Consider the following 23,740-nt stretch of genomic DNA (forward strand, 5'->3'; position numbering starts at 1 on the left):
GTACATTGCTTTGAAAGTGCCACAGAGCCACAGTTTTCTACTCTTACCATTTAACTTACCAATTACATACTTATAGTATCTGTGTATTAAAATGTGATAGGAGAATTTAACACCAATTGTAATACAGTATCTACATATATACTATATCTATAGTGTCTATAGTATCTCCAAAAAAAAAGAAAAAAACTTTGTCACCTGGTCAATCATACTTCTAGCTTCCTCCACTTCCTTATCTTGTGACTCTGTCTCAATTGTGTAGGTACCAGCGTCACTCAGACTGTCCTCCTCCTCAGTTCGGGTCACCCTTGAGCCCTTAGTTTCAACACCACTAACTAATAGTGGTGAAAACTGGGGCACAGATGACCCAGCTGAGCAGACTGGGGAGGCACTAGAAACTGGACACCTTCCAGGGGCTTGAGAAGGGACAGAGACAGGTGAGGATACTGGGAGAAGAGACTGGGATAATGCAGGTAGCTGAGAAGGAGAAGACGGGTACGACACAGAAGAGGGTCCAGAGGGTTCTGCTGGCGGAGGGTAAAAGAGTGAGTGATGGGGACATCATCACAGGTGGGGCAGACATGGGAGGTGGGGAAGTCTTTCCTGTATCCTTCAAGAACACTGCAGTAAATTCCTGAGCAAGACTGGACTTCTTGCCCACACTTCCAAAAGGCTTAATGGAGATTGCTGGTGAAGAGCGAGATGAGGTCCCTAATAAAGATGTGCTGGTCCCATTGTCTTCTGTCTTCTCTCTCTTCAGTGAGCTTGACCGCTGTGAACCTACATGGCTTGAACCTTTCAATGGAACAGTGATTTGCTGTGTTGGAGGAACATGCCCATGCACAGAGGCTGGCCTTTCCCCATGAGCCAGACCTTTGCGTCTCTCTAGTTTGGCCTTCAATGCAGAGTAGGAATCAGCATGTGCAGAGTTGTGGGTAAAGGACTGTGACCGCTTCTTTCTGGGATTATCATCAAAGAACTCAATAATAAAGGCCTGCTGGGTGTGAGGCTCAGTGTGAATTGGCTTAACCTCTGTCTGGGGAGGAGAGGAGGCTTCTTGTACAGGATGAGCCTCACTTTCATCAAGATCGCTTTGATGGTGTTTGTGTGGCGAGACTGACTGAGGATGATGAGTTTTTGGTATTGACTGCTGGGACAGAAATGATTCTGATTGTTCGGATGTCTTTAATTGAGCTGACTGGTGTGACTGTACTGATGATTGTGATTGCATGGAATGATGTGACTTGCTGCGTTTTCCTTTCATTACAGGGTCTTCTGAATCACTCTGGGTTCCATCTTCATGATGGTGTCCTATTAAGATTACAAATTTAGTGTATATTATGGCTGCCAATCTAATGCATAAATGCAGTGCAACTAATTATAAAGAAAATAATGTGATAAAAATGAATGCAATTAATCATTCCTCGTAGCCTATATGTCAGTTCTATAATAATTCTATAATCATTTTTTGCTAAAATCGAGACAATTGAAGCTTGAAGCAGAATCATGTTTTTGCGAAGACTACAGCCAGTTTGCCTCACCTAGACCTATACAGAGCAGGCAGCACAGCCACAGAATGAATAACGAGGTATTCACACAGGACACGTATATATATTTTAGAATATTATGCATAGAACATTTGGTATCAGTGTGTGTTTTAAGGTAGTGTAAGATGTCTCTTACCTTTGAGTGTCCGAATATGCATTGCTAAGTCACTCTTAGTGCTGTACACATCCTCACAGGGTGGCCGCCTGCACATCATGCTAACATCACTCTGCACAAGCCAATCAGCCACCTTGCTCTCAGCTGACAGAACCTCTGTGGGTGTGGCTGCCAAAGAATTACTTGGCTGCTGCTTGCTACGCTGACGAGAGGAGAACTTGGTCACATGATCCTTGATTTTAATCTTGCCTGGCATGCAGTCATCAAACTCGATAGTAAAAGAAGCATGACTTTGGACAACTGGAGGAGTAGAAATCAGAGGAACGTTGGTGTCTTTGGTTGGGATGTCAATCAAATCTGTCTCTGGGGACTTGGGATGCATATTGAACTCCTTTGTTGGAATTTCAAAATAGCTGGGCTCTCGGTGGTACAGATAGGTTGACTTGGCCTGGCTGTCACGAATCTCTTGAACAGAGACGTTAAATTCATCCTCAGCTGTCGGGGCCTCCTTTGTGATCTCTGTCGACAGACACCCACACCAAACTGTAAATATGGTAATAAGACAAATGTCCATATCAAAAACATATGAAAGTGGCCGTAAGGGAGGACAAGTGCTTACCTGAATGATTGTCACTTGACCTTCGTACTTCATTGTGTCCTCCCTTGTTCCCAGAGTCCTCCTCACCCCACCATGATGGCTGGCCATACAATGGTGTTGGTCTGGGTACAGGGGACTCTGAAGTGGAACACATGTAAACACAGAAAGAGAAAGAGAGGGTATGAGAGATAAAGAGAGATGATGAGTTACTTACCATACTAAGCATAATTTATTCAACAAGCAATTCTTTAACACTTCATCACTGTCATCACTGCTGGAGTAGCTCTTACAGTTTACTATAAAACAAAATATATAGACTATCATCCTTATTCCAAACATCTAGCATACTGGAACAATCTGTATTATATTTTGACTTTAGAAAATGTGTTAGCCATATGACCAATCAGTATGTAATGAAACAAGTTTTCTTGTGGAAATCTGATGTCCAGTATACTGGACATTAAGTAGACTTTTATACTAAAGTGTCTATACAGGTGCTGGTCATATAATTTCACTAATTCCATTCAAAAAGTGAAACTTGTATGTTATATTCATTCATTACACACAGACTGATTTCAAATGTTTATTTCTTTTAATTTTGATGATTAAAACTGACAACTAAGGAAAATCCCAAATTCAGTATCTCAGAAAATTAGAATATTACTTAAGACCAATACAAAGAAAGGATTTTTAGAAATCTTGGCCAACTGAAAAGTATGAACAAGTATGAAAAGTATGTGTGTACAGTACTCAATACTTAGTTGGGGCTCCTTTTGCCTGAATTACTGCAGCAATGCGGCGTTGCATGGAGTCGATCAGTCTGTGGCACTGCTCAGGTGTTATGAGAGCCCAGGTTGCTCTGATAGTGGCCTTTCAGCTCTTCTGCATTGTTGGGTCTGGCATATCGCATCTTCCTCTTCACAATACCCCATAGATTTTCTATGGGGTTAAGGTCAGGCGAGTTTGCTGGCCAATTAAGAACAGGGATACCATGGTCCTTAAACCAGGTACTGGTAGCTTTGGCACTGTGTGCAGGTGCCAAGTCCTGTTGGAAAATGAAATCTGCATCTCCATAAAGTTGGTCAGCAGCAGGAAGCATGAAGTGCTCTAAAACTTCCTGGTATACGGCTGCGTTGACCTTGGATCTCAGAAAACACAGTGGACCAACACCAGCAGATGACATGGCACCCCAAACCATCACTGGCTGTGGAAACTTTACACTGGACCTCAAGCAACGTTGATTGTGTGCCTCTCTTCCTCCAGACTCTGGGACCCTGATTTCCAAAGGAAATGCAAAATTTACTTTCATCAGAGAACATAACTTTGGACCACTCAGCAGCAGTCCAGTCCTTTTTGTCTTTAGCCCAGACGAGACGCTTCTGACGCTGTCTGTTGTTCAAGAGTGGCTTGACACAAGGAATGCGACAGCTGAAACCCATGTCTTGTATACGTCTGTGCGTAGTGGTTCTTGAAGCACTGTCTCCAGCTGCAGTCCACTCTTTGTGAATCTCCCCCACATTTTTGAATGGGTTTTGTTTCACAATCCTCTCCAGGGTGCGGTTATCCCTATTGCTTGTACACTTTTTTTCTACCACATCTTTTCCTTCCTTTCGCCTCTCTATTAATGTGCTTGGACACAGAGCTCTGTGAACAGCCAGCCTCTTTTGCAAATGACCTTTTGTGTCTTGCCCTTCTTGTGCAAGGTGTCAATGGTCGTCTTTTGGACAACTGTCAAGTCAGCAGTCTTCCCCATGATTGTGTAGCCTACAGAACTAGACTGAGAGGTGTTTTGAGTTAATTAGATTAAATCTGATTAGAGTGTGGCACCAGGTGTCTTCAATATTGAACCTTTTCACAATATTCTAATTTTCTGAGATACTAGGCGTTTCTCAATGTCAAGGATACTTCCTTGGCAGGATTGGTCCTTCCAAGTCACTTCCTTCAGAGGCTAGGCAAGGCTCCTCTTTAGCATTCGGAGAACACGTAAATGAAACAGACTAGCAACTGCACGTTACGTCAGTGAAAAGGAAAAAGAAATGCCGGTGACGGCAACCAAGCTATCAATTGTTAAATGACTGTCCGGTTCAGTTAGCCATCAATAACGTAATTTGTATTTGTATAATTTATAATATCAATACGGTAGTAATTTGTACTGGCATTTAAATGTTAAACTTTATTTATCTGACATATTTACTACAGTTATAACAAATGTTTGGTAACGTAAATATACTTACATTTGAAAGCATATTGCCCGCTAACGTCCGACTTTTAACAAGATTGCAAAGCTGCATAGGATTGTGGGAGATTTTAGAGCGTGAAGGCTACACATATGAATCCTTTCCTGTATATGGGATATTTTTTGAATGAAGGACTCAGTCCTTGTTTGAAATTCCGAGGATCCTCGACATTGGAACAGTCCTTCGACGGATGTCGATGACGTAGCATCCTCGAAATTCTGGCTTCCGAGGATCCTTCCTTGACATTGAGAAACACCTACTGAATTTGGGATTTTCCTTAGTTGTCAGTTATAATCATCAAAATTAAAAGAAATAAACATTTGAAATATATCAGTCTGTGTGTAATGAATGAATATAATACAAGTTTCACTTTTTGAATGAAATTAGTGAAATAAATCAACTTTTTGATGATATACTAATTATATGACCAGCACCTGTATTACACACAATTAGGGGTGTAACGATACGCTCAGGTCACGATACGGTATGTATCTCGATACAGAGTTCACGATACGATACGTATCACGATATTTTGAACAGAATAAAACTGAAATTCAAACAAGATTTATTAAAAAAACATGAACAAATTTCAATAATGTTCCTTGTTGTACATACAAGATCACATTTCAATAAAATAAATAAATATAACATTTTAATAAAAACCTTCTGTATTCAAATTAACAGTTGAATAGGGCTGTCTGTCACTGAAAAAAAATGTTAAATTTAACATGAACTTAGAATTATGAATAGGGGCCGTTCACATATCGCGTCTAAAAACGCGTGGAAGGCGCGGCCGCACCGCTTCTCCTTCTTTCCAAAGCGCTTGCGCTCCTGTGGCGTCGGTCGTTGCTATGCAACCATGAACTGAGCTCTCCAAGAGGATCAGGATGTTTCTGCAAAGGATAAATGATTTCTAGCCCTTGCATTAGTTTTACTACGAGATATATTGATGGAGATAAGATATAAAAACCACCATGAACAGCTATGATCAGCTGTTCGGCTGAGCTTTTGATGTTTTGTTACGGAAAGGCCATAGCTGATCGGTTGATTCTTGTCACACGACCTGCGGTGCGCTTGCGGCATTCTGAGAAGTTGAGAATTGCATGCGCGTCGCGACCGCGTTGATCCCATTATGAGCGCGCCTGCCGCCCGGCTACATTTGAAAATAATAACTGACTTGCACGCGGAAAAGACGCAATATGTGAACGGCCCCTAACTTAAAGCAAAGCATCGCAAGCGTCTTTTGCTTTTCTGTGAGCACAGCTGTTGCTGTGCACTGCGGTGAAAGAAAGCCACGACTTTTCTCACGCGACCATGCAAGAGACTGACATGAGAAACGTTTAAACCTGCTTGCAAGATTCAATGTGTGCCCGAAACACTTACTGAACTAGAGAGCTGATTGAGACACACCATCTACGATAAATCGTTACACCCCTAATACTTATAGTAATTTAAAAATGTGGTAGCATTGGATCTGGGGTGAGTTTCCCGAAAGCATCGTTAGCCAACTATGGTCGTAAGTCCCATTGAACTCTATTGGTAACGACGGAACTTGCGACCATAGTTCGCTTTGGGAAACGCACCCCTGGACAGGAAGGATAACTCTGGGGGTGCTTCTCAATATCCCTCCTCGTCTCCTCGCTCCTCCGTCCTCCATCCTATGACCTGGAAAACAATAGAGCTCAGCCATCTATTAAGGATATCTCAATTCTCTAATTGCACCGCGAGGAGGCGAGGATCGAGGAGTGAGGAGGCTTCCTGAGGAGTTATGAGCGAGGATACACAGGTGCATCCTTTGCGGAAGTCTTTCTCATCGAGAAACGTGACGCACGTATAAATTCTCCTCCCCCTTCATATCTGTCACAATAATATAAATGTATGCTTTACTTTTACAGATTAAATAAACTTTATATCTCATATATTTCAACTAGGCATCTTGCTTTATTAATATTTATTATATTTTTTAAATAACCAAACTTTAACAACATGTGGATAGATCCCTCGAGCGCAGCTGATGACGCTTTGAAGTGACGCTAAAGGGAGCGAGGATTTATCATTTCACTTGATTCAATTCCTCCGTCCTCTCGTCTTTTCCTTGCGTCCTTCCCTGGCATCCTGAAGGGGTGGAGCTAAGACGTGAGGAAAGGAAGCAAGGAAAGGAAACGAGGATGCACAAATAAGAATTGAGAAGCACCCTAAGAGTTGGAAGGGGTGTGTCGCGATTCTGCCTTCTCACATCGCGATACAGGTTCGTGGACCTGCGTATCGCGATTTCGGTTTCATATCGCATATCGTTACAGCCCTACACACAATGCATGTTAACAATTACAATAGAACAAAAAACAATAACCATGTGTAAGCTTATCTAGAAATTAAATACATCATATGAAATGTTGCCCATTAGAATTACTCTTAGCATAATCTATGCACTATAATGTATCCTAACCCTAACAAATATTATTAGTTATTTCTACAGTTTCTATTATTATTACTATTATTTCAATATTCTATCTAAAAACTCAAAAAAAAAAAAAAAAAAAAAAAAAAAAAAAACATGTTGCTCTTCCAATTTTAGTTTCTGTAAAATTAAAAATGATAATATTATTTGTAATAAAAATAGATATGACATATATAGGAAAATATCTTTAAGGATTATCTTTAGTATCTGTCACCTGATCAAAAGCTCAACTAGGAGGGGTTTACAAACAAACCAGGCCACTGTAATGCAGTGTTACATCTGTACTAGAAAAAACAGAGATTAACAAATACTGTAGATAAGAGACAGAATCTTATTGTTAGATATCCTCTGTACTCCATGTTACAAAGCATTTTATTTTATTCTTTTTATCACTCTCTCAATTTATTTTTCTCCTGACTTTGGTCATTCTTTATCACTCTCACCTGTGAGACTCTTGCGTTCAGAACGCTCTAATTTAGACCTTTCTTCCTGCAGGTTCTGTTGCTTGCCCTCTGCAGATTTTATGCCCATCTGCAGCTGACTGGTGTACTTCTCATGCTGACACAGCAGGGGGCAGCCCACCAAAATATTAAATGGATAAAACATACATAATTAGTTTTTATATAGATCAGGGGTGCCCAAACCTGTTCCTGCAGATCTACCTTCCTGGAGAGTTCAGCCAGAGATTGTATATTATAAGGAGATGTGAGGGTCTGTATCTCTTACCATTGGAGGAAGCGTAACAGCTAACTTAATCACAAGCGGCACCTCTCAGCCTATTGTGTAATGGCAGTGACATCAATGCCCGCCATTCAAAATTACTTCCCTGCGTACCGCCTATGCGTACCACCAGAGCTGGAGCGTTAGCATTAGCAGTTATGTTTTTTTGGATAAAGGTTGCAGGCTTGCCTTGCAGTAGCTTTGGTTCAGCTCCAGCCCTGCTCAACACACCTGTCTGTAATTATCAAGTGCTCCTGGAGATCTTAATTAGCTGACTCAGGTGTGTTTTATCCGGGTTGGAACTAAACTTTGCAGGTGGGTAGATCTCCAGGAACAGGGTTGAGCACCCTTGCTTATAGATAGAACATAAAATAGACACATACACAAACAGATAGAACCATACCTTGAGGGCCTCTTCAGGGACTTTATGTTGACTCTTTTCAAGAATATACACATGTGAATGTGCTCTTAATGTTAAGTCAGTACATTACAACTTAGATGTATATAAATCTTAAGCAGACAGGAAGCAGGTAGCTGATCAATAATAAACTAGTGTCCAACAAGGCTGTGACTCATTCAAATCATGGTAAAAATCTCATCAAAATGTTGTACAACAAACTGCCTCAACCAAATTTAATGTTTCATGCTCTGGCATGCATATGAAAAGCTAATCATGAAAAAGGATATCATATCCAAAACGAACAATGTCCGACAGCTTGAGGGTTATGTATGTTTGGTCTGGAATTCTCAAGTCATTCACAAAGGTCTGAAACAGGAGAAGAATATCAAGTGATGAATATGTGAATGAGATATTGAAATTCCACAGTGAATGAAGGCAGATTGTAAGGGAAAATGCTTTTGCCTCAGAAAATATATATATAATTATGCTTTAACTTCAATCTGAAAGGAATGAGGAACGTCAAAAGAAAATAGTCAAGATTTAAAGGGGACATATTATGCAAAATTCACTTTTATAAGGTGTTTGAACACAGACATGTGTCCACAGTGTGTGTAAACAACCAGCCTATAATGGTAAAAATCCACCCAATACTTTTTTTCTAATCCCCATTTATCATTTTCAATCTTTCAGAATGCTCTGTTTTATATTTCCCCCTACTCCTATGTAAGAGTAGGGAAACCCCACCCATGACTGCACAGTAAAAAACGTTGGGTTATTTTATTAACCCAACCGTTGGGTTACACATATTGGGTCACTAGGTTGGGTTATTTACCAAAAATGTTGGGTCATTTTTAAAATCGTTGGGTTATTTTTATTAATAACCCATCTGTTGGGTTAAATGCGGATCCCGTGACGGTTCAAAATTTAACGGTCCAGGGACAGTCAACGGAAAGAAGCTGCTGCAGCCTGATTATGAAGGTAAGCCATGTCGTTTTCGTATATAAAACTTTTATAACATTAGGTATTGTGTAGTGAAACATTAACTTACGTAACGTTATATTCTAAAACTGAATTTTATATTTTTACTAAGGAAGAGTAGGTCTCAGCAATCACTATCCAATATTACGCATGTTTTATGGTCTTCGTGATAATCTTTCATAATATGACAACTAAATTTGAGCTTCAGACTTTAAAAAAGTACTTTTTTTGTACAGGTCTTTTAGAAATGCGGAACGAAAGTGCCGTTTGAGACGAGCCGAGCCGCGCCGTTTATCAGCTCGGCCTACACAGCGCGAGCTCGGTCCTCGATCCTCGATCATACGGTACTACAACAGAGCCGTTTGAATTCGCTAAAATCTAAGATATTGTAAGATGAAAAAGCGCAATATTCCCAACAGCTTCTATGCAAAACCTGGAAAAACGTTGTGCAACCAATGAACGATTAGTTCATGAGTAGTTATCGATAAATAACCTACTGTTTATTAGATTTACTGTAGTAACACTAACTGCAAATCTGGTATTTGCAGAAATGTGGTATATTAATAATGCATGTTCTATATAGTAATGCATGTAAATGTATTACAGGGGTATCTGAAGCATCTTTGTACTATTATTTCTTATGAAGCTAACGTTATGTTAGTTCTTGCATTTGTGTTGTACTAAATGTGTTTATTCTTGTGTTTTAGACAAATGGAATAATTTGTGAAGCAAAGACTACAACAACCTGCTATTTAATGGAAACATTTGAAGGTAAGCTATTTAAATAAGTGACAACTTTTTTAAAATACTGACAATATTTCATTTTTCTGTTTTATTGTAACAGAACAAGAAGTGGATGAAAGTTTTATGCTGCTGGATGACCGTGGTTCTCAACTGGTCCTAGATTATCCCCAACAATACACATTTTTGATGTCTTCCTTATCTGACACCCTTTTACGGCCTTGGAGTCTCTCTGCTAACAAGCTGGTAAGTTAAATCAGGATTAGAGAGACAAAATGTGCAGTGCTAGGGCTACTACAGAACCAGGTTGGAAACACTGGGGTACAGTTTATTACTCTTGTTTTGTTTTTTTCTCAGTTGTCTTCCTTCATTTTAATACATTATGTTTTAATTTAAACAGAATCCAAGTTGTTTATGACCGACAACGATTTTGTATCAAAAGAATAAGTCAAGCCAAGCTAATGTGTTCATCGTACAACACCTCAGCAAACTGCATTTTGATCCTTTGGAACAAAAACTATTGAAGAAATGGAATACTGAGTTTAATGATGTTCAGAATAGTGAAGGGTTGTTTTATTTGGGAAAAAATGTATTGACCATGTCATGCTTGTGAAATTTGTCCACACACATGTGGTATAAATACAGTTTTTTTTAAACTTGTCTTTCAAGGATGGTCATGGAGAAACTGCCTTCAAAACCCTTCCCGCTGTCCTGCCATCATCGCCATGTCTCACAGATGGGAAAATGGTGCTGAAATGAAGCACAGCTTAACTGACAATCACCCTGTAAGTAAAAGCAACACTACAAAATTAGCTTTGATAAATTACACTGCTCTGTACATATTGATTCTGTTGTTAATGTGTTAGTTTACCCAAAAATGAAAATGCTGTCATTAATTTCTCACCCTCATGTTGTTCCACAACTATAAGACCTTCACTCATCTTTGGAACGCAAATCAAAATCTTTATAAAGATATTTAAAGAAATTTCTGTCCCTCCATTAAGAGTCCACGCAACTAAAATTTTTAAGGCCCAGAAGGGTTATTTGAAATTATTTAAAAAATGAAAAGACACTTTAAACCTGAAATTAAACCCGCCAGTAGGTGGCAGCAAGTCCCTGCTAAAGAGCGAGTCATTGAGATTCAACTGGATTCAACCGATTCATTCAAATGGCTGATCAATTCAGGAAGTGTTGCTCAGAGAATCAAAACAATTGTGTGGACTTTGTTTGGAACTATTTTCGTTGGCGAAATGGAGTGAAACAGGCGATTTAGTGTCTAAAATGAAAGTCCATTGATATTAAGTTATTGTTCATTAAACTGTACGCTGAATAAAATCAATATCACATTTGTAATTGTTGATATTTGGAGAAAAATGGTGCTGTGTAATATTGGTTAACTATATTAAGTGATATAAATATAAAGGATATACTGGAGCATTTTGCCCCTTACCTTGAATTCTGGGTCATTCTAAAGGCATTTTTATAGACTAAACCATGCGCAGTGAAAGTGTACACTCTAAATATGCATGCGCACTAGTCTAACCTAACTGTTATAGACTACGTCACATATTGCATGCGTGCGCTCAATGGGTTTTTTGGTTTGGTTTTGTAAATTGAGGGACATACTTGATAATTTCAGATCGTTAAATCAACAATTGTGATATCATAGACATAGACGATATATTCGCATACCCTACAACACTGGCCCGATCAGACAAGTGACTGTTCCGTCTACTGTCCCGAGTGTCGTTCACACTGGCCCCGGGCCATCGGGCAGTCCTTATTGTCGAGCCCTGAAACTTCATCCACTGTTCCCTTAACGCTGTGCTCTTTGGGAAGCTGAAAAAGGCAGTCTTTCCATCACAACCAAAAACACACTTCTTTGGTGACCACTGTTGAAAAATCTTTTAGCTTCCGTAACCCGAACGAAATGCGTTGATGGGCTCTCTTGCTTACAGAGAGAAGTGCCCATACAAGGAATTCCGTCCTTTATTACATGTAAGGGATACGATAAAGGGCCATGCTCGAAAAAAACTATCCGAAACCAGAAATAGTGAATCCGTCATACATCCAACTCGTGTTTTGAAATTTTGGGCATGTTTAGCATGAGAATACAACTCTTTAACAGTGTAAATAAGTCAGAATACATGAAATAGCATTAGACCCCCCTTTATGTAAAATGTAAAATTTTTCATTTACATAAAGGGGGGGGGTGCTAACCCTTTAACAGCAGGTGTAATGCAGTGACTATATTTTAATTCAGTACAGCACTGCTTCAGTGTAACTTTTACATAATTTTACATTGCTTATGTTGTCACAGTGCATGCCAACTAAACTTTATTTATTCTTTGAAGGTTGGCACTAATACAATTCATTACCTGGCAGTGAGACAAGCCAGGTCCACATGACTGATGCCTTGAGGACAAAGAGAACTCCCAAGTTTTTTATGTATATATATATTTTTTTTTGGATCCACTTCAAATGTTGACTATAAGAGGGGTTCTTAACACTGTGCCTCCTTAAGAACTTTGATCATCATCATTAGGTCCAACATTTGTGGTTTTATTACTTAAGGTTGTTTACAACACATCAATGCATACAATGTACAGTGTTGACCCACAAAATAGAACCGGAGTCCTATTCCATTATTCCTACCTGTCTCACTGTGGACCTCAAGCCCTGCTGTACGCGTGATATGTTTATTTATTGAAGGATTTAATGTTATGAATTTATGTGTACTCGTAGTTTTTCTTTAGTGTTCATTTTGTATTTGTGTGTTCTGTATATGTGCATATTTTATGTATGTTTTGAGTTTACGTGGTTGCGAAGGTTTTAAATATAGGTTTTAATTGTGTACTGTTTGCAAATTTATGTTTTGATTTATATTTACTGTACTTTTGTGTATGCTTTAGTATAATTAGGCCTACACTAAATTAGTAGTGATTACCTAAGATAGTTAAAAAAATAATAGTGTAATAATATTTAAATAGTGTTCTTTTGAATTTTTGTGTTTTGTATACTTTTTATTTATGTTTTGATTTACTCTGACTGTTTGTGTAGGTTTTGAATGTGTACTGTCTGTGCAAATTTGCATAGGTTTTGAATTGATTTACACTTGTGTTTTGATAATATGTAAACTTATATTTACATTAAATGCTCCACAATATTTCATTTGTAATTTAAAATATATTTGTTAAAACATATTATTTTATACAAATAAACAATCTAGAAAACAAAGTTTTTTATATATTAAAATAATGTCTGAATAAAAGTTAATAGTCAATTAGAAATAACCCAACAAGAACCCAACTATGGGTTAACATAGCCCTTCCCAACGTGGGTTATTTTTAACCCAACTGTTGGGTTATTGTTTTAACCCAACTGGTTTTAACCCAACCATTGGGTTAAAAATAACCCACAGTGGGAAGGTGCTTGTTAACAAGTTGGGTTACTTGTTGGGTTATTTTTAACCCAACATTTTTTAGGAGTGGTGATCTGCCCTTTTAGCAAGACACACCCCTGAGTGAGAAGCACAGAGTCCGCCATTTCTGTTTACTCGCTGTACCGCTACTAGATGATTACATGTCTGCACCAAAAAAAAAACAGGATTACCAATAACATACAAGTCTCCATAGACTCTTGGCATCTGAGCCACTGAGGAAACCGTGGTTGAATTTCATTTTTGAAGAAAAAGTGCTGGAGAAGGTCGGTAAAATTTTATAAATTTGCGCATGACTGCTTCACCAACGAGGGTCAGTACAATGCTGGATTCGCAAAAAAGTAGTTCTAGATGGGACAATGCAAGTCATCCTCATTTATATAGCGCTTTTTACAATGCAGATCGTTTCAAAGCAGCTTCACAGTGATAACAGGAAAATCAATGGACAGAGATTGTCCATCAATACCAATGTTTGTGCTCTAACTTCATATCAGAGGCACTTGTGGGATTACAAATTAGAATCGGTTTAAGATCTGCTGATCCTACATCCTGACATCATCACATAAATACTAAGTGAAGTACACTTATTTAGCATTTTAAGGTAAAGATGACTCAGATGAATGATTCGTTTAGCAAAGTTTCAGAAAGAGTTTTATGCCGTCTGTTCTCTTTATTGTAATTAATGAGTCAGATACTGAACTCACCTTTTGCGTTGATGGCTCTTGGAGCCCCTGTCCTTTTTCTTTGAATAGTTATGCTGTTTGGATTAGGACTGAATATAATTTGCATGCTTTGTTTAAGGTTGTCTCCCAGGTGCTTTGTCTCAATGCCAAGCACTGCCCCCCAAAATGTATATAAACTTCAATGTACACTGCCTTACTTAGACTTGGATGACTACAGCGACGCACAGCGCGTTTCTCAATGAAAGATATCCCAACGTCTCCTGGTCTCTGCTTCAACCAGGAAAAAGGTTCCTACACACTTCATATTTAGTGAAAGTTTGCAAATTTCCTTTCTGAATGAGCTTTCTAGAATGCTGTATGGCTAATGTGGCTCTCTGTATTCACAGAGACTAACTTAGAGATATGTCATTAGTTTTATCCTGAAACGCTCACCGTCTGCATAATTCATAAACGCACATTTATTATGCACTGTATAGTGCCCTAACCTATACAACAATTTATAGATTAACATGACAGTACATGCTAGTCGATGAGTTGATTCAACTCCACAACAACTACATAAATGTATTCACTAACCATCCAGGTGCATTCCAAAAATTGGAACCTCTTCATGAGCTTCTCCATCTGTGTCCGACTCCGGTTCAAACATGTAAGGCTGCAGTAAACAAATGGTTATTTCTGACATTTTGGCTGGATGAGATTCACCTGTTTTGTTGACGGAGTATGCAAAGCTTGTAAAGGATTCCGATTATACAGGATTTATATTACATCTTGTGAAAGATTTATATTACATCATATGTCCCCTTTAACAATATTCATAGTACAGAATCTACTTTTGTGTTACACAGAAGAAATACATAGAGCTTTGGAACAATATGGGAGTGTGAGAGAATGATAGATTTTTTTTTTTTTATGTGTGAACTATCCCTCTAAAGAAAGTTTCCAATCCTAAATTAATAATACCTTTGTCATTGGGACTGGGTCTAATTCAAGGGTTAACCTGTTAGCCAGCACCCCCGCTTTTGGAAAATCCCAAAAAATGACATACCCAAACTAAAACAGATACAGTTCATGAACCCTTTGCACTAAAAGCATAAGTAAGGTCTCATTTGAAAGCAGACACTTTGCAGTTTATGGTAAACTCATAATTAATTATTGTCACAATGAAGAAAATAGTTAAAAATAGCTTCGAAATTTTGAAAAGTTATTAGAAATTTATTTTTATGAAATATATTTATGAAAATAAAAGTGAAGTTGGCCTTGTGGCAATCTAGAAATGCACTGCAGCTAAAGCCACATGTCTGACCATGTTATATTTAAAATCTGAAGATGATAAGTTTAAAACTCTGAGTTTTATTACATGTTTTTCAAGACCATGTCATGAGACTTTATTTAGAAAGGACTCTAAAATGTTAACTGATGTTTATTGTCATCTATTCAAGTGTATTTTCTATGCTTTGTCGTGCAAACTGCCCCATTCAGTTTCAGTCTCCCCTGAACACATTTACACCTCTACAGCCTGCTTATGGCTCTTATTCTTTTCTTTTGTCTCTATTATAATTACTGATGTTCTATTCAAGATGATTTAATCCCTCATTTCATTCACCAAACTTCTCACTTCACCTTCTTTCAAACTGTATCTAATGCCCTTCTTGGAAAAAAAGAGAAAAAAAAAAGTGAGCTTTACGATTAAAAATTATTTATTTGCATTAGCTCAGAACAGGTGCATCCCTGGGCTTGTTAGCATGTTAGCTTAGCACACCAACAAAACACGACAATTTATAAGATTAAAGCCACGTTTTTTTCTCCAAACTTACTAGTCGATTGTTTTAAATAACCTTCTTTGATGTGATGTAGCTTTGGATCAAAAATCAGACAGAAAATATATAATTTTAGGCTATTCTGCACAATGAGAAAAGCTATTTCGATTAGCATTGCATTATAAATATAATCTACTATTATGATCCTCTCTGTACTGCAGTAATCTCTGTACTGTCTTTGCACTCATGTTTTTATGACAGTATTCTTACCCCATTTAAACTTCCAAGATCCTTGACGAGGTGCTCATCTGTGGCAGGGTTATAGTTGATAACAGCATGCTGTTTATCCACACTACGAGACTAAAGGGCAAAAAGGCATCTAAATTAGGCATGTTGATAATTCTTTATAATATTTTCAACAAATCTGTTTACCGCTTTGCTCACTGCCCTTACGAAAAAGAAGTATACATCAAGTTCATTTTATCAAGTATACTTTTTCTATCAAGTATATTTTTTAAGTATACTTTATGTAGTAAGTATACTAGTATAAATGTACTAGTAGTAAATTTGTAAGTGTACTATTTTAATACCGCTTGGGACTAAATTGGCCCAACTGAAGTATACGTTTAAGTGTACTATAAGTGTAACAGTAGTAAACTAGCGCACAGCTACGTTTCTCATTTGTACTGCATCTGTACTACAAGTAAACTTATAAGTATACTAGTAGTTTACTATTTTAATACTAGTAGTACAAGTTTTGTATATGAAAGTACACTTTGAAATATACTCTCAGTAAACTACTTGTTTAGTTCAAGTATACTTGTAAGTTTTCTTTAAGTGAACATAACATTACACTTATAGTTTAATTTTTATGTATTATTTTTGCATTTTAAGTACTACTACTGTATGTTCCTATTTAGGTATTATTTTTTATTCTTGAAATACCTTTAACTGTACTTTCACTCTTTTCATTTTAAAAAATATTTTATTCTAGATTCATAAATCCTTTTTTATCAACACTTAAATGTGGGTAAGTTTTATAAAAAAATAAAATATAAAAAAAGTAAACATTTTAAATAAAAAGCTGAGAAAATTGCATTTGTCAAATACTATGGATTCGGTACTCTTTCAGAAGATGCATAACAGAGCCCCTACCGTATAGCCTGAAAATTCAGTCAATGGCGAGGAAAAAGTAATTTCAATTTTAAATATATTTAAAATTGCACTAAAGTATACTTGTCTTATACGGACAGAAAAGTCTAAGTATATTTCTCAGAAGTACATAAAGTATATTTCTGAGAAGTATATAAAAAGTAGACTGAAAGTATACTTATTTTTAGAAGTATACTAATAGCACACTTGAATAAACGTCATTTTCGTAAAGGGTGATTATATGATCAAGTGAACTCATGAAATAAAGAAACGCATGTTGCAGGTTAGTTTACTGGTACACGGCAAAAACCTCAGGGTTACATGAACGGCTCAGTGTTGTAGTTAATAAACAAAAATAGTAGATTCACTCTACAAGTGATGATTGGTATGTGCACAAAAGTTGTTGAAATCCGCAATTGCTGAAAGTGCTTGCAATCTTTAAAACTCCAGTCCTGGAGGACCAGTGTCCTGCTTTGGTTAGGGTTAGAGCTTTGCTTTCTGACAGACAGTAAAACTGGCCATCCAGGAGTTGAAGAACCTGACAGCAATGACATACTTTTTTACACTTTACTGTCAGGACCACCATTGTTAAATATGATTGATGATTGCATAGAGTTTGTATTTGCTGTATGGTTCTGTTCTGAGCAAGAATTCGCTGTGCATTCCATGCAGCCTGTGGATAAGAGCAGGGAGAGCAGCAATAACTCCCCTTAGGGTAACAGAACAGAACTAACATAAATGTGCAGATATCATTAACGTCAATAATTTAACATGTACACATTTTTCAAGAATTATTTTGATTCAAGGGGAATCAGAAGGCCAAATCCTGACTGACGAGAGGAGCTGGGGATGGAGGAGGGTAATTAGCACCTGAGAAATGCGATAGCTACTGATAATACTGAAGAGCTTATATATTGATGCTGTGATAGGCATCGTATTCCTATAGGTAGACGTGAGTCACCTGGAAGTCAGCTGATCCGAGCTTGACTGACGTGACCTGCCAGAACTGAAACTATACGCTTAATGTTTGGACAGTGACTCACATGCAAGTTCCCAAATATGAATGACAGGAAAGTTATTAACTGTAACATTGAAAGATCTGTTATTAAACAAACTGCTTATGATTATGCTTTTATTTTGCTTTTTTGCCCCCATAAATTTAAATGTTTTTGTTGCGCAATGTACACAAACCGTTTAAACTGATTTGTGTACTGGTCCTTTGAATTTTATTTATTTTTTTACATTTCTGTTAAAAATATTGTGCGCTATGTGCATGTAAAATAATAATAAAGATGTTTATTTTGTCTCTTGAAATTTCTCATTTTTATTTTCTTTTTTAGAACTTCTAATGAGATAATTAATAATAATGAAATTTAATAATTAGTCGTAACACTACAACAAGGTTCAATAGTTAACATTAGTTAACTACATTAGTCAACATAATGAACTGCACTTATACAGCATTTATTAATCTTTGTTAATGTTAATTTCAATATTTACTAATACATTATTAAAATCTTGTTAACATTAGTTAATGCACTGTGAAGTAACATGAACAAACAATGAACAACTGTATTTTCATTAACTAAGTTTTACGAAGACGCAATAACAAATGTATTGCTCATGGTCAGTTCATGTTAGTTAATACATTAATGTTTAACTAATGAACTTATTCTAAAGTGTTACCTAATTAGTTATGAAGCTAGTTTCAGGTAGGACCATCATGGATTTCCTGCTGGTTTATGCTGAATTTTTCAGTAGGGATGCGATTAGTTCTCATGTCTCCATGTTTAGTTTATTTAGTTTAAAAGGTTAGTTCTCCCCAAAAATGAAAATTCTGTCATTAAGTATGCACCCTCATGTTGTCCCAAACCCACAAGACCTTCATTCATCTTCGGAACACAAATTAAGATGTTTTTGAGGAAATCCAAAGGTTTCTGAACCACACATAGGCAGCAATGTCATTGCACATTTTGAGGTCCAGAAAGGTATTAAAGACATCGTTAAAATAGTCCATGTGACTACAGTGGTTCAATCTTAAATGTTATGAAGCGACGAGAATACTTTTTGTGTGCCAAAATAACGACTTTATTCACCAATTTCTTCTCTCCCCTTGTCATTCTCCTATACTGTTTATGTAGTGAACCAAGTGCAACGCTTCCTTGTTCTACGTCAGAACGGCGACTCATTATTGGCTAGCTCCTGCGTCAGCATCACACGTATGCGTTGTGCTGCTCATGTGTACAGAGTCGGCCAATACAGAGTTTTTTGTGCGCAAAAACAAAACAAAAATAATGACTTTATTCAACAGTTTCTTCTCTCCCCTGTCAGTCTCCTACGCTGTTGACATAGTGAACGCAGTGCAGCGCTTCCGTGTTTACATCCGAATGCCGGCTCAGTGTTCACTACGTAAATAGCATAGGTGAATGACAAGGGGAGAGAAGAAATCGTTGAATAAAGTCATTATTTTTGTGTATTCTCATCGCTTCAAAACATTAAAGATGCTAAAGAGGATCTTTTCGTCAACTGAGAAACCAAAGACTGTTAGTGAGTTTTTGAAATGAGCGCATGCGTAAGAACAACCCCCCTCCTTCACAGCTCATTTCGAGGGAACGCCTCCCAAAACTCGTGCACAAGTATTGGAACACGAGTGTTTACCACCGGCATTCGCTGTGTCGTGTTAGTGGATTCATTATGTCGGACTCACTGCAGGTAACTCATAATCTGCAGTTGTTACTCCTGTCTCCTGACAAAAACATTGCATGCGGCGCCTGTAGAGTGTGGAAAGTTACTGGAGCGCGCAGCTGCGCATGTCTCGCACAAGGAACGTCATGGCAGTGATTGACAAGCCAGAGGGCCAATCCGCGCACGTCTTTCACAAGGAACGTGATGGCAGTGATGGACAAGCCAGAGGGCCAATTGTTTACGCGATGATCACGTAAACGATTGGCTGATGTTTTTAAGGCCCTACCTCGTGCACAGATGATGTATATTAATATTATTCCTTTCAGTGCACCTAATAAATAGTCTTTTATCAGTTAGTAAAGACAGTTTCAAGTAATATTGCAAAAATGTATAAAACAAAACATCCTCTTTAGCACCTTTAAGGTTTAATCACTGTAGTCACATGGACTATTTTAACCATGTCTTTAAAACCTTTCTGGACCTCAAAAGATGCAATGACGTTGCTGCCTATGTGTGGTTCAAAAACCCTCGGATTTCATAAAAAATATCTTAATTTGTGTTCCGAAGATGAACAAAGGTCTTATAGGTTTTGAACTACATGAGGGGGAGTACTTAATGACAGAAATTTCATTTTTGGGTGAACTAACCCTTTAAGAGCGACAGCCAGAGGTTTTCAGTGTATGACAATTTAAATTTTGGTCTGCTCCTCACACAAACCTATTATATGGCTTCAGAAGACATTACAGTACAGTATAGTACAGTACAGTACAGTACCGTACAAAATAGCTGCAGTCTGAGTGAACATGTCTCAAGCTCAAATATGTTGTGGCTGTTAATGAAAATAATGAAATAATAAAAAAAATACAAAAGGTCTGCCTTTTTTCTCTCGCAATTGCGAGTTTACAAAACTCTAAACAGGTCAAGCATTTACTAAGGCATGTTACAAAAGAAATTTGTGCACATTTGATCTTTTTGCATTATTGATATGATGGTTGAGCAGCACATTATACTCCAGACTTTGTGGGATCCTATTAAACAGATCAAAACTGATAAATTGACTCATTTGGATGCAACAGTGGACATTAACCTGGCTATTCAAAGCAGTCTGAGCATTTTTATTAGATGAATATAATATAACCACCTAAGACTAATCTTTACATCTGAGGCTCACACAATAAAATCTTTCATGCAAAGTCCTTTATTATGAAATACATAAATACATTGTTCAAAAATGGACTCGTGTTAACCACTTCAGGAAATTGTTTCAAAGTGAGCACTGGGTTTTGGCTCACACCAATGGACCATTACTGACACAGATTTATGACAAGTTCATAAATCTGTTCTCCCAACAACAACATAACACAACACAAAATACTCCAGCTGTAGAGCTAGCTTTGTAGACCATTTAATCTGTTTCTTACAAAAGAGATTACAGGTAGATATAAATAATTGCAGATAGTATAGATTTTCATGTTCAAAATTCAGCATATTATTTTGAAGAAATATATGTAGTTATTAAGCACATTCTTCATATGAGTTTTAAAAGTATGAAAACTTAAACATGCTGGTGTTCAGCCATTAACACTAAGCTTTCACTATAACAATAGCTGCCATTATGCCAACAGTTCCTGATGCATTCACAAATATGGTGGTTAAGACACACTTTTTATACTTCAAGGGAAGGAAGGGCACATGAAAAACCTACCTGCAGCATGAGCTCGCAGTCCTCCCGGCCAACAAAGATCATTTCCCGTGGCAGACGGTGACGAGTACCAGAGCTGCTGACCAGGAACCATGATGTCACACTCATCTTTGTTGCTCAGAGAAACCCCTTTGCATTCTGTAAAAGATTGTGTTTCTTGAGAAGAAATATAGGTTTTATTTAATATTTTAATATTATAAGGAGAAAACAGTCAAGGAAACCCATATGTCTTGTCAAATCACATGAGCTGATGATGTTATATTACATAAGTACTTCAATAAACATTGACAGGTTAAAGAACAGGACAGTTTCATTCGTTTTCACTGACCAGATTCAATGTTAATGTCCATAAGGACACATCTCACATTATTCAGTGGTTGAGAACTTGACTAGAAAAAAAATATAGACCTATAAATATAGAACAACAACAAAAAAACTGTACCACAGTTCATTATATCACAAATGTTGAATTCAATGCAGCAAAATTATTAGCCAGAACCAGTGATGTAGGTTACACCCTTGAAGTCTATTCCACCTGAGAGCCTTCGACATAACAGGTTAATTCAGCTAAAGTATTACAACAAATTCAGCCTCTAAGCTGATAACTATGATAACCATCATGTCTCCATCTTCCAGTTAATGACAACAACAGAATTGTGGTAAACGTAAGACAGAGTTTCCGAATTTTAGACAGCACTAGTGAGTGAGCTGGTAGACAGCAATGTGCTGCATGTTAAGCCTTCAACAATTCACCTTAACCAAGACTGTAATTATATAATCATTATTTAATCCTCACAATTGTACAAGACTTCATGAACCCTAACGTATAGATAATGCGTTCTTGTTTGAACTATAGAGTTCAGGTTGTACAGGTTCTCCTCAAAATGTATGCTTAACAGTTGCATATTTGCTGACAGTGTTAACACGTTATTAGATAAGACAGCTGTCTAGACATGTTACGTCGGAATAATATTTTTCAGATTTTTATTGAAAATGTAGCCTAGCTGTTTCATAATAATAAGGGGGATTTAGATTTCTAAAAAGTAGATAAAAAGTTTAAAGATTTTTTTCTAAGATTTTTAAAAATCCTAGGAAGTCCTAGGAAGGTTTGATATTTCCAGAGGCCTGCACATATAATTCATCTTTCATCTGTTCGCCTCAAAGAGACGATAAAAGCGTAGAAAATATTCATGTAATACACAATTAGCCTGCTTATTTTCATTATATTAGTGGACAATAGGATTCAGCATGCAAGTATAATTTTGTGTAGGCTATTTTATTACACACTTGCATTAAATCGGGCCTACGTCTGCTCCTTACGATCATAATAAATGACTCTGAGCAGCAATGGTTTGGTGATGGAGGATCAGCTGCCGTCGCACCATCACAAGAGAGGCACCTTCTGCTGCCTTATTAATTTCTCTCCTTCTCAATTACATCAGACATGAATGTTATAACAAACTACACACACTATAGGCTAGTGTACATGCCAAATCCACGAATTCACAGATATTTAGCCATGCTGATTATGGTAGCTGAATTAAGATATCTCCGATCTGAATTTATTCGCGTAATTTAACCACGTATTGAACTGTCAATACATATGTACAAGAATCGTTATCACGTAGCAAAACATGAACCTTTCTGCAGTGTGAAACGGATAAATCTAGTCCGCATCTGCCCTTTTATCTACAGCCTCTGATGATGCTGAATATCCTCCGACCTTACCTACTATACTCCAGATGCGCTGATCTCTCCCAGATAAACAAATGAAATGTCTTCTTCTTGCTTTCCTTAACACGCTAGACGCTTCCCCGGCTACACCGTTATTCAGTGAAATCCAGTTTAAAGGTCGTGGATTCTCATCAGTGTTGTGGTTCCATGTAGACTACACCCTCTCCCGTTAGACACAGATCATGCTGTCATGGCATCTGTGTCCAGCGCCGCCACCGGTGCATGTGTACAGCAGAGCACTGCAACACCACTGAACTAGACCGCATTCGAGTCGGGTTCAATATGAGGACACGGATTTTTCATTGGATACAGAAAATATATATTTTTATGCTGAATATATAGTCAATATTCATATTATGCATCCGAGTTACTTTCGAAAATGTAACACTTTCAAATAATTTTTATAATCATTGCTTCATTGTCACGGGTTGATGCAGGCAAAGGACCGATTTAAAGGCATAGTTCACCCAAAAATTAAAATTCTGTTATCATTTACTCACCCTTAAGTTGTTTCAAACACAGAAGATATTTTGAAGAATGTTGGTAACCAAACAGTTTATGGACCCCACTGACTTCCATTTTTTTTCTTTATTATGTTTTATTAACGTAGTTCGGGAGGAACAAATAAGTCAAATAAGCTACACAATCATTACGTCATCTCATTACGTCATCTCAACCAGCTGTCAACAATCTGTAATCAACATATCTACCCAATCGGCATGAGTTCAGGCCTATATATAATCACAGTCAAACTCACCCAAGGATCCTCGACAGTTTCCAGAATCCCTCCACCA

General features: G+C 37.5%; 1 protein-coding gene across 1 annotated transcript in view; it reads right to left on the reverse strand.

The window, feature by feature from the left end:
• cep170bb (centrosomal protein 170Bb) overlaps positions 1-23,196 on the reverse strand; it is a 31,652-nt gene extending 8,456 nt beyond the window's left edge. The window contains 10 exon segments of the mRNA XM_048206980.1: positions 196-528; positions 530-1,308; positions 1,681-2,178; positions 2,279-2,395; positions 7,396-7,510; positions 8,076-8,134; positions 8,360-8,438; positions 15,944-16,033; positions 21,216-21,368; positions 22,941-23,196. Of these exon segments, the coding sequence (XP_048062937.1) occupies positions 196-528; positions 530-1,308; positions 1,681-2,178; positions 2,279-2,395; positions 7,396-7,510; positions 8,076-8,134; positions 8,360-8,438; positions 15,944-16,033; positions 21,216-21,320 (2,175 nt within the window). The 5' untranslated portion in view covers positions 21,321-21,368; positions 22,941-23,196.
• Positions 23,197-23,740: the final 544 nt, after the last annotated feature.

The sequence above is a fragment of the Megalobrama amblycephala genome, linkage group LG11 (assembly GCF_018812025.1).
Source record: "Megalobrama amblycephala isolate DHTTF-2021 linkage group LG11, ASM1881202v1, whole genome shotgun sequence".
Lineage (NCBI taxonomy): Eukaryota > Metazoa > Chordata > Actinopteri > Cypriniformes > Xenocyprididae > Megalobrama > Megalobrama amblycephala.